The sequence below is a fragment of the Pseudophryne corroboree genome, chromosome 8, assembly GCF_028390025.1.
Source record: "Pseudophryne corroboree isolate aPseCor3 chromosome 8, aPseCor3.hap2, whole genome shotgun sequence".
NCBI classification, from domain to species: Eukaryota; Metazoa; Chordata; class Amphibia; order Anura; family Myobatrachidae; genus Pseudophryne; species Pseudophryne corroboree.
In genome coordinates this window covers 191,109,146-191,121,161 of record NC_086451.1, presented here as the reverse complement: position 1 = coordinate 191,121,161, position 12,016 = coordinate 191,109,146, and the positions used below count along the sequence as shown (strand labels likewise).

The 12,016-nt window shown below is 46.2% G+C and overlaps 1 protein-coding gene across 12 annotated transcripts in view; it reads left to right on the top strand.

The window, feature by feature from the left end:
• PHKA1 (phosphorylase kinase regulatory subunit alpha 1) overlaps nt 1–2,319 on the top strand; it is an 828,488-nt gene extending 826,169 nt beyond the window's left edge. For all 12 annotated transcript variants that reach the window (XM_063937031.1, XM_063937029.1, XM_063937030.1 and 9 more), the window contains one exon: nt 926–2,319. In XM_063937031.1, the coding sequence (XP_063793101.1) occupies nt 926–1,099 (174 nt within the window). In that variant the 3' untranslated portion in view covers nt 1,100–2,319. The remainder of the gene's footprint in view (nt 1–925) is intronic.
• The last annotated feature ends 9,697 nt before the right edge of the window (nt 2,320–12,016 follow it).

Here is a 12,016-nt window from a genome sequence, read left to right as displayed (position 1 = left end):
AAATTACACCACACAGTAGTCCCCTCTTACACATTATGCTACACAGTAGTGCCCCTCATACACATTATTCCACATAGTAGTGCCCCTTATACACATTTCGCCACAGACTAGAGACGATTGTACACATTATGCCAGGTAGAGCCCTTTATACATATTATGAGAGGTGGAGCCCATTATATACATTATGCCAGGTGTAGCACCTTGTACACATTATGCAAGGTATATCCCCTTATATACATTATGCCAGGTAGAGCCCCTACACCTCATTCCTGCTGCCATTGTGTTAGTGAGCAGAGTGTGTGTGAGCAGGGTATAGTATCAGTGATAAGGTGTATTGTCAGTAAGCAGTGTGTGTGCTGTATGTGTATTATCTAGGTGTGAATAAAAGTAGTATTTGTCATAGGGATCAATGATATCTGTGTCAGAAGCATTATAGCAACAGTTTAAAATATGCTATCACACTGTCTGGTGTGAACAACTTTTAAAGGGAACCTTGATATTGATTACATCCTAGAACTGAAAGTAATCTTAACCACTGCTTACAGCAGGGGTGGGGAACCTTTGGCCCTCCAGCTGTTGTTGAACTACACATAGCAGCATGCCTTGCTACAGTTTTGCTATTTGGCCATGCTAAAACTGTTGCAGGGCATGCTGGGATGTGTAGTTCAACAATAGCTGGAGGGCCGAAGGTTCCCCATCCCTGGCTTACATCTACAAATACTCCTTGCTAGATTTCAGCAGTGTGTCCACTGATTTTCTCATTGACCCAGATGGAATATTTGGAGATAAAACATAGTGCTCAATTTATGTTGCAATAAAATTATTTCTATGACTGGGATTTCTAAAATTGTGTAACAAAAATATTGTGTTTGTTAACTTTGTGCATTTAAGGTTTTTTGTTTTGTCTTTCCTTTCCAATGTACAGAAAGTGCTTGGCGCAGACGAGGCCATGTTGCAAGTTGACCCGGTAACTGGAATTTGCATCTTATTCTATGACAGTGCCCCCAGTGGACGGTTTGGCACAATGACGTACCTCTCCAAATCAGTGGCCATAATTTTGCAGGATTCTCTCCCACATGGCGGTTGCTCCATGCAATGACAAAGTCAGATGTTTACAACAGATGCACTGAGACGTGGAAACATTCACCTAGTTCTCTGTTCATGACACTTATGATACCTATTGAAGAGTTGCTTTAGAAACTTAATAAATGTCTCATTTTATTTTTCTTTTCTGAAACTACAATCATATTATGAATATTTAGAGAGCCAGTAAAGGGTGCTGAGAGAAGGATGGGGCAGGTACCGATTGCCTGGCTCATCTGGATGACCATAATACCACAACACACACAGTCTCCTTATTGAAGCTTTTTGTGATTGGTTGTGGTTATGTTTAATTTTACTATTCCATTTGATAATTATGGAATAAACACATTGCCTTAGCAGCACTGAACGAGCAGAATCCCGGAAAAAGAGAATGAGTTAATTATCTTTATTTCCATTGGCGTGACCCTTAATGAAGCAAATAAACAGAGTAGTACCATTTAATGTTTTTAATATGTTAAGAAAATAAATATAAATGTTGCAATTTTTTTAATTAAAAGATGGCAGAGTTTTGAAAAAAACACGTGCAGAGTATACAGCTGATACACTTACAGCCATTCTTATAATTATCTATTGAAAGATTTTTGCCATTGATACAGATGTTCCTTGAAAACTTTCAAATGTCTCATCTGTACAATGTATTTATTTTAGCATCCAGCTCACATATCTATAGCATGATATATCAGAATATGCAGCATACATATTTCCTACCTTGGCATTTCACTTGCTTTTGAACAGAAAACTTAGCATAAGGAAAAGAATGGGATCTCTTAACAACAATCCTCATCTTATTTTAAGTAGCAGAAATCAGTCATACAAAATCCACATGTATGAATGAAAAGGAATGAAAAGAAAAATGGTACTTTTCTATGAAATAATCAGTGGAGTATGACATAAACCTGCTGTAAACATATCAGGCTCTGTAAACTCTTTGGTCATTTCAGTAATTTTCTTTGCACTGACGCTGGAAACGTTGTAATGCAAATGTTTGGAAGTCTTGCATTTATTTAAATGTAACAAAGTACTTATGATTTTCTGCTTGTGTGTGAGAGGACCTCTACTATGTATTCATCTTTGCTATTTTCCTTATATAATAGTTTCAACTGGTGTCATCTTTTGCAAATAGTGACACTGGTATTCTGACATAGTTTATCTGACTGGTTTTAAAATGTGTTCTATAATCAGTATTTGCAAGCAATAAAACAGTGTGCATCTTCAGCTTTATTTTAATTGAATGAACTCCTACAGCAGGATTCTTTGAGACACATACTGTAATTTCCTTATAACCAATCTTTTGCCAATGTGAAAACTAATATATATTCGGGGAGATGTGGGCATTAAGACTACCATATAAAATGGAAACTTGGTGTCTTGTACCCAAGTTCATAACCATGTCTTTAATCGGGGAATCAGAAATGGACGGGAGCGAGGTCCCAAACTGTGCCTGCACCGCATGGCGGAGCTGTAGATAGCGATAAAAGGATCTATTGGATATTTCAAGCTCCTCCTTCAGTTGTGTGAAGGATTTGAAAACACCGTTATCATACAGTTGCGAAACTGTGGTAAGGCCCGCCCCAATCCATATGTTGTCCTGTGAGAGCTGCAATAACTCCCTATACTCTGGGTTGAACCAAAGTGGCGTGTCAGAGTCTGTACCTTGCCATGCATAGTAGGAGTGAGTTTGGCGCCATACAAGTAGTGACTGACGGAGTAAAGGAGGAAGACCAGCAGTAGAAGAGGCAGAGAGAATGAACTGGAGAGGGGAGAAGTGAGACCCCACATACTCGGCAAAGAATCTCTCAAACGTGGGACTATCCCTACTGAGAATCCAATTAGACAAATGTGCAAGTTGAGCAGCTAGATAACAGGCCCGGAGATTGGGAAAGCCCAAACCTCCATCCAATTTAGCCCTAACCAGAGCTCTCAGGGCAACCCTAGGCGTTTTGTCGCCCAAAACAAAAAAGGAAAGCACACTATCAATGTTAGTAAAAATTTTCTTTGGGATATAGGTAGGAGAGTGCTGCAATAGATAAAGATATTTCGGTTGCATCACCATCTTGATCAGGTTAATGCGACCCGTGACAGTAAGGGGAAGCTTCTTCCATACATGAATCCGTCGCTTCAGATCCACCGTGACCTGGTCAATGTTTTGATGTACAAAAGACTTAACATTAGGAGTGATCCAGACACCAAGATACTGAAAGCGAAGGGTCTAGGCCAAGGAGGACACAACTGGCAACGGGTCAGGAAGAATACCAGATATGGGAAAGACACTAGACTTATTCCAGTTGATAGTCAGGCCGGAATAAAGGCCAAATGTATCAACAATACCCAGAAGGGAGGTCAGGGAAGCATCAGGGTCTCTGAGGAACAAGAGCATGTCATCGGCATATAATGCAATAACATCCTCATGTCCGTCAATAGTGATGCCCCTAACATCAGAGGACGCTCTAATGAAACATGCCAATGGTTCCACAGCCAGAGCAAAAAGGGCAGGGGACAGTGGGCAGCCCTGTCTAGTACCACGGGACAAAGCAAATGGGAACGTCACATAGCCATTGACAGATATTCGAGCCACGGGGGAGGAATAGAGTAATTGTACCCAGCGTATGAATTTGGGGCCAAAAGCAAACCGTCTAAGGACTTCCCACAAATACTCCCATTCCACAGAGTCGAAGGCCTTGGCAGCATCCAAGGAAACCACCACAGCCCCCGACTCGGGCTGGTCCCCCATCTGCAGGTGACAAAACAGTCGCCTCAAATTTTGGAGAGTGGACTTGCCTGGCATAAATCCTGTCTGATCATCATGAATGAACGAGGTGATAACACTATTGAGTCTAAGTGCCAGAATTTTGGCCAAAATCTTGACATCAGTAGGTAGCAATGAGATTGGGCGGTAGGATTCTGGGGCCGTAGGGTCTTTACCTGGTTTGAGGATCACCACAATAATAGCTTCGGACATAGAGGGAGGCAAACGAGCACCCTCCAACAGGGCATTAAAGAGTCAAAAGATAGGGGACAAAGTATGCACGATATTGTCTATAGACTTCAACCGGTATACCGTCGCTACCCGGGGCCTTTTTATTAGGGAAGGAGGCAATAGCAGCCTCAACTTCCTCTGGAGTGATATTAGCATCTAAGATATCTACAGATTGTTGGGACAACTGCGGCAGGGCAATGCATGAAAGATATTGCTGTAGTTGAGTGGAGGTATAAGTGACTTTAGAGGCATACAACGAGGAATAAAAGGACTGGAAAACCTGAGCTATTTCAGGAGTGGCATATACCATTTCACCCTGGGTATCACAGATCTGCTGAATGGAACCCCCAGTTCTCTCCCCCCGAGCCAGAAAAGCCAAGTAACTCGATCACCAAGGGTCTTAGTAGTAAGGTAAACAGACTCGGATTGGGAACAGGCAAGCTCCAGGCTCACCTCCTCCTCCCTACTAGATTTCTTGACATTAGCTATTTGTCGTATGAAGGAGCCCCGCAGCGAAGCCTTAAATGCGTCATGCTTAACCAGTTGATCAGAACAGGACGCATTATGAACCTCAAAATCACTCCATTCACGGGCCAAGGTCTCAGGGTCAGTCAGCAAGGTCAACCAAAAGGGATTCAATTTCCACAGATTAGCCCCACAGACAGGCACAGAATCTAGGGCCACCAGCAAGGGTGAGTGGTCCGAGATTCCCCTCTAGGTACTGGACATCCAGTATTCTAGCAGTGAGATCAGGGGAAACGAGGGCCAAATCTATTCTGGAGAACGTGTGAAAGCTGGCCGAGTGGCAAGAGTATTGGAGTTGTTTGGGGTGTCTCAACCTCCAAACATCCAGGAGTCCAAGCTCGGAAACCAGCCTTGCAAACGGTGTGGGGGACGGGGAAGCAGAGGGTAGAGAAGGGGGAAGCTCAGCCCACCGATCTAAAACATTATTGAAGTCTCCGATGCAAAGGACTGGTGCCGAGGGAGAAGTAGCAATAAACGACATTGCCTGCCGGAGTACTTCATTATTGTAGGTGGGGGGGGGGGGATATAAACAGCAAGTATGTGCAAAAGTGTACGGTTAACATAGGCCCTAAGGAATACATACCTGCCATATTGGTCAATTTGGCTATAAACTAAATGGAAATTAACCGACTTCCGCACTAAAACTGAAACCCCCCCTGGAGTTAGCTGAGAAGGTGGAATGATAGGAGAGACCAACCCAGGGTTTCCTGAGAGCCAAGGTTCTAGTACCAACCAAGTGCGTTTCGGAGAGGCATATGACATCTGCTTTATACTTTCTCACCTGAGATAAAACCAGAGCCCGCTTGATGCGGTCGTTCAGGCCCATCACATTCCAGCCGAGTATGCGGAGTCCATCAACCCCTGCAGCCATGAGTATAAGAGAGAAAGGACATAAGGAGAAAAGAAGCAAGGGGCAAATATGGAGAGGAAGGAGAAGAGGGAAATCCAAGGCAAGCAAGGCACGCAACAGAGGGGAACCCAGAGCGCAGAGGAGGAAGAAGCAAAGGGACCGCTACGGCCCCCCGCCAGCAAACAGGCAGAGCATCTGAAGACCAGAAGGCATATATAAGAAAAATCCTGGACACATTACAGTTCAAGAAAAAAAATAGCACAGTGACACATGGAGCAATACATGTACAAGAAAAAAGAACAAACCCAAAACGACCCAAACCCCCCCCCCCCCCCCCCTCCCTGCATATCCATCCCAAACTAGACATGCCTGGATCCCAAAAAAACCCTAACTAAACTAAGGCTGAAAACCTATAACAACCCCAGGGAGTAGAGACAATTATTGCCTCTACAAAAAGGCTATATCCTAGCATTAAGCTCCTAAAATTAAAGATCATCCCCGCTACATGGATAGGAGGAGTACAAAACCCAGCAGACAATGCGACCCCTGAGGGAGAAACAGTCCTCAGATAGGGGGCCGGGGTCTACGCTCCAGCCAGGCCTCCGCCTCCTGAGGGGTATTGAAGAAGTGTGTGAAGCCATCATACACCACCCTTAAACGTGCCGGAAACAACATGGCATATTGGATTTGATGGTCATGAAGCTTCCTTTTGACCAGAAGGAACTGTGCACGCGACTTCTGGACATCTACGGCAAAGTCCGGATAAACAGAAACATCATGGTTGTCAAATTTCGAAGGACCCTGTGTGCGGGCCAGCCGCAGGACCGCATCCCGGTCTCTGTAGTGTAGAAAACGGGCTATGAAAGTGCGTGCAGGTGCGCCCGGGGGAGGAGCCCTGGCAGGCAATCGGTGGGCCCTCTCCACAGAAAACTGAGAACCAAAGTCATCGCGTTGAAATAATCGGAGAAGCCATGTCTCCAGGAACGATTCTGGGGAGGAGCCCTCCGCTCTCTCCGGGAGGCCCACAAAACGGAGGTTATTACGACGTAGTCTTCCTTTAATGTCGGAAAGCTTCGCCTTAACCGCCGAAATCTGAGTTGTGAGATTAGAGACCGTATCTTTAAGAGGATTGGTGACGTCTTCTAGGTCGGAGATACGGTGCTCCGTCTCCCCCACCCGTTCACAAATCTTTTGCATGTCATGTCTGATTAAAGTGATATCCACCTGTACTTGACCAATTTTATCCATGACTCTGTGTTCGGACGTGGATATGGCCAAAAGAATTTGCTGCGTCGACTGAGACGTGTCGTCCTCTCGAGGAGGTGACCCCGAGGGGGATGGGGGAGCAGCACCCCGGGTGGGTTGGGAGGAGGACTGAGAGCCTCTAGCATATTTTTCAAGCTTAGCAGCAGCGGTGGCAGCAGCAGCACTGCCCCCTTGCACCATGATGGGACACGGGTGGAACACGGGTGTAGAGAGAGGGCCCCCGCAGCGATGAGATAGAACAAACAATACGTGCTCACCACAGGCTGTAAAATCCTCACGCTTTCAGAGTCTCACGTAGGTGGATGAACCCAAGCAGGGAAAAGGAAATCTTTAGTGACAGCAGTCAGGCAGTATAGTCAACAGCAGACTTTCGAGTGGACCCTCTCGGAGAGTAGTGTAGATAGGGAAGCGTCAACCAGGTAGGTAGAGTAGGATAGCTGCAGGTATCTAGGCAGCTCCGCAGGCAGAGTAGTGTAGACTGGGAGGCTCCGACCAGCAGCGCCGGGAGGCAGGGGACGTGAAGAGGGACGGTCCGTGCAGATAGATGCACCCCCACACTGTCAGCAACAGTCACCGCCACACAGGGACATTCAGCCCACCAGATGCAAGGTGGAGGAAGACAGGGGCACACGCCGACCTCCGGATCAGCAGAAACAGCAGAGGGCACGAGTGAAGGGAGCTCCGTCCCAGCGCGGCTCCGGCCCTCGCTGTTAGTTCTCAAGATGGCGCCGGGCGGAAGGAGTGAGACCGAGCGGTGTAGGCCTCGATCTGTCCAGCGGCCGCCCAGGGCAGAAACACAGTCCCGCAGACCCCTCAAAATGAGCAGGGTGAAGAGTCACAAGGGGTGAGTAGCAGTCACCAGCGGGGGAATCAGGATAAAGAAAGCAGGATAGACGAAGCTCTAACTCCTAGCTCCTTACTCCATGCTCGGCCAAGCCACGGCTCATCCAGGTTTGCTCTTTAGTAAACTTGGCTACCTGCTTCTACACATAAAAATTTCAAATTAACTTTAAACTAAAAATGCATTTATGTTACAGCTGCCAAAACTTTTATATACTACAAAAACAATGCCTTATATGAAAGGGGCACAAATTCAATTGTACGCTGATGGGTGTTCAAACAGCTACTTCAGCCAAAGCTGTACCTCAAGAAGACGCCTGCAGCACATACCTCTTCATTAATAATGTAAGCATCCTTTATTTGGGTATTATGTTGCTTTGCTGAATAAGGTTTAGAAATAAGAAGAAGAAAAAAGTTAGAAGTGTATTCTATGTTAAAAAAAAAATTTATCTTCGAGTTTTATGAATAATCAAGTGAATCCCACTCAAATGCTTTTTAAAATGGATCTCTCCGTAAATAAATGTAATGGTCCTTAAAAATGTTTATAGCTGACCATGGAAGATCTGTTGTTGGTATCGGGTCTCTAGGTCGACCACACTTAGGTCAACAATGTCTAGGTCGACCACTATTGGTCAACAGTAAGTAAATTGATAGGGTTTCTAGGTCGACATGGTCTCTAGGTCGACATGGTCTCTAGGTTGACATTACGAAAGACACTAATTGGGGTTCCCGGTCACTCTACAGAGAAAACACACAAAAACACACAAAAAAAACAACTCATGTCGACCTTTTGTCATGTCAACCGTGTTCATGTTGACCTAGAGACCATGTCGACCTGCTTACTGTCGACCAATAGTGGTCTATCTCTAGACACTGTCGACCTAAATGTGGTCGACCCTATGATCCACACCCCTGCTGTTTAGGACAATACTTGTTACCATGATGCTGCCCAATCATGCAGTATAGATCAGACTCCAGTGACAAAATTGTTTACTCAATGAAGAAACAAGACCAGTTGAAATGTAATGCCATATCCAGTCAATCAAGAAGACTTCTCTGTTCCCCTTAAATTGATATCCAGAGCTAGGTCTTTAAGCCTAGATTAGTACAGGTTGAGTATCCCATATCCAAAATGCTTGGGACCAGAGGTATTTTGGATATCGGATTTTTCTGTATTTTTGAATAATTGCATACCATAATGAGATATCATGGTGATGGGGCCCAAGTCTAAGTACAGAATGCATTTATGTTTACATATACACCTTTTTATTTTAGCCAATATTTTTAATAACTTTGTGCATTAAACAAACTTTGTTTACATACTGTACACACAGTTCATTTATGTTTCATATTCACCTTATACACAAGCCTGAAGGTCATTTAATAAAATATTTCTCTTACGTCCTAGAGGATGCTGGGGACTCCGTAAGGACCATGGGCTATAGACGGGCTTCGCAGGAGACATGGGCACTATAAAGAATATTAGATGGGTGTGCACTGGCTCCTCCCTCTATGCCCCTCCGCCAGACCTTTGTTAGATCCTGTGCCCAGAGGAGACTGGGTGCACTACAGGGGAGCTCTCCTGAGTTTCTCTGAAAAAGACTTTTGTTAGGTTTTTCATTTTCAGGGAGCACTGCTGGCAACAGGCTCCCGGCATCGTGGGACTGAGGGGAGAGAAGCAGGCCTACTTAAATGATAGGCTCTGCTTCTTAGGCTACTGGACATCATTAGCTCCAGAGGGTCGGAATGCAGGTCTCACCCTCGCTGCGCCGCCGTCCTCCTCACAGAGCCGGAAAATAGAAATCGGGTGAGTATAAGAAGAAAGAAGACTTCAAAGGCGGCAGAAGACTTCAGATGTTCTCTGAGGTAACACGCAGCGGTAACGCTGCGCACCATTGCTCCCACACACACACAGCGGGCACTGATGGGTGCAGGGCGCAGGGGGGGCGCCCTGGGCAGCAATAATAAACCTCTAGGGACTGGCTAACATATATGCTGCGGAGGCAGTATATTAAATAATCCCCCGCCAGTATTGGAAATTTGAGTGGGACCGAAGCCCGCCGCTGATGGGGCTGAGCTTGATCCTCCAGCACAAACCAGCGCCATTTTCTCCACAGCACACTGCTGAGAAGCTGACTCCCCGGACTCTCCCCTGCTGAACACGGTGACAGAGGGCAGAAAAGAGGAGGGGGGGCACATTTAATTGGCGCAGTGAGTGTATGTGTGTATATATATATATATAAAAGCGCTGTTTTAACTGGGAATTTTGTTTCCAGTGTCAGGTGGCACTGGGTGTGTGCTGGCATACTCTCTCTCTGTCTCTCCAAAGGGCCTTATTGGGGAACTGTCTCCAGATAGATATATCCCTGAGTGTGTGGGGGTGTCGGTACGCGTGTGTCGGCATGTCTGAAGCGGAAGGCTCATCTAAGGAGGAGGTGGAGCAGATTGTGGTGTCTCCGTCGGCAACGCCGACACCTTATTGGTTGGATATGTTGAATGTTTTAAATACAAATGTGTCTTTATTACATCAGAGATTGGACAAAGCAGAGTCCAGGGATAGAACAGGGAGTCAATCCATGGCTTTGACTGTGTCACAGGGCCCTTCAGGGTCTCAGAAACGTCCCCTGTCCCAAGTAGCAGACACTGATACAGACACTGATTCTGACTCCAGTGTCGACTACGATGATGCGAGGTTACACCCATGGGTGGCCAAAAGTATTCATTATATGATTATTGCAATAAAGGCTGTTTTACATATCACAGATGGCCCCTCTGTCCGTGACAAGAGGGTACACATGTTTAAGGAAAAGAAACCTGAGGTAACCTTTCCCCCATCTCATGAGCTGAACGCGTTATTTGAAAAGGCTTGGGAAACTCCAGACAAGAAACTGCAGATTCCCAAGAGAATCCTTAGGGCGTATCCTTTCCCTGCGCAGGACAGGTTACGGTGGGAATCCTCACCCAGGAAGGACAAGGCGTTAACGCGCTTGTCCAAAAAGGTGGCGCTACTGTCTCCAGACACGGCAGCCCTCAAGGATCCTGCTGATCGCAGACAGGAAACTACCTTAAAATCAATTTATACACATACGGGTGCCTTGCTCAGACCGGCAATAGCGTCGGCTTGGGTTTGTAGCGCTGTAGCGGCTTGGACGGATACTTTGTCAGCTGACATTGATACCCTGGATAGGGATACCATTTTATTGACCTTGGATCACATTAAAGACGCAGTCTTATATATGAGAGAAGCTCAGAGAGACGTTGGTCTGCTAGGTTCGAGAGCCAACGCCATGGCGATTTCTGCTAGGCGAGCCCTGTGGACCCGCCAATGGACGGGTGATGCTGACTCATAGAGGCATATGGAAGTTTTACCTTACAAAGGTGAGGATTTATTTGGGGAAGGTCTCGCGGACCTGGTTTCCACAGCTACCGTGGGTAAATCTGCTTTTTTACCTTATGTTTCCCCACAGCAAAAGAAAACGCCACAATATCAGATGCAGTCCTTTCGGTCGCATAAGTCCAGAAGAGGTCGGGGCTCTTCCTTCCTCGCCAGAGGTAAGGGTAGAGGCAAAAGACGGCCTACTACGGCTAGTTCCCAGGAGCAGAAATCCTCTCCGGCTTCTACTAAATCCACCGCATGACGCTGGGGCTCCACTGAGGGAGTCCGCGCCGGTGGGGGCACGTCTTCGACTCTTCAGCCACGTCTGGGTTCAGTCAGACGTGGATCCTTAGGCAATGGAAATTGTATCCCAAGGTTACAAGCTGGAATTCGAAGATGTTCCTCCTCGCCAGTTTTTCAAATAGGCTTTACCAGCTTCTTCCCCAGAAAGGGAGATAGTTTTAGCTGCAATTCAAAAACTATGTCAACAACAAGTGGTTGTCGAGGTTCCCCTAGTTCAACAGGGGAAGGGGTACTATTCAACCCTATTTGTGGTCCCGAAACCGGATGGCTCGGTCAGACCCATTCTAAATTTAAAATCCCTAAACCTGTACTTGAAAAAGTTCAAATTCAAGATGGAATCTCTCCGGGCAGTTATCTCCAGCCTGGAAGGGGGGGATTTTATGGTGTCACTGGACATAAAGGACGCATACCTTCATGTCCCCATATATCCCCCTCATCAGGCGTACCTGAGATTCGCTGTACAGGACTGTCATTACCAGTTTCAGACGTTGCCGTTTGGTCTTTCCACGGTCCCGAGGATTTTCACCAAGGTAATGGCGGAAATGATGGTGCTCCTGCGCCGGCAGGGAGTCACAATTACCCCGTACTTGGACGATCTCCTGATAAAAGCGAGATCGAGAGATCAGTTGCTAAAAAGCGTGGCGCTCTCCCTGAGAGTGCTGCAGCAACATGGCTGGATTCTGAATCTACCAAAGTCACAGTTGGTTCCAACAATTCGGCTATCTTTCTTAGGCATGATTCTGGACACGGAACAAAAGAGGGTTTTTCTCCCAAT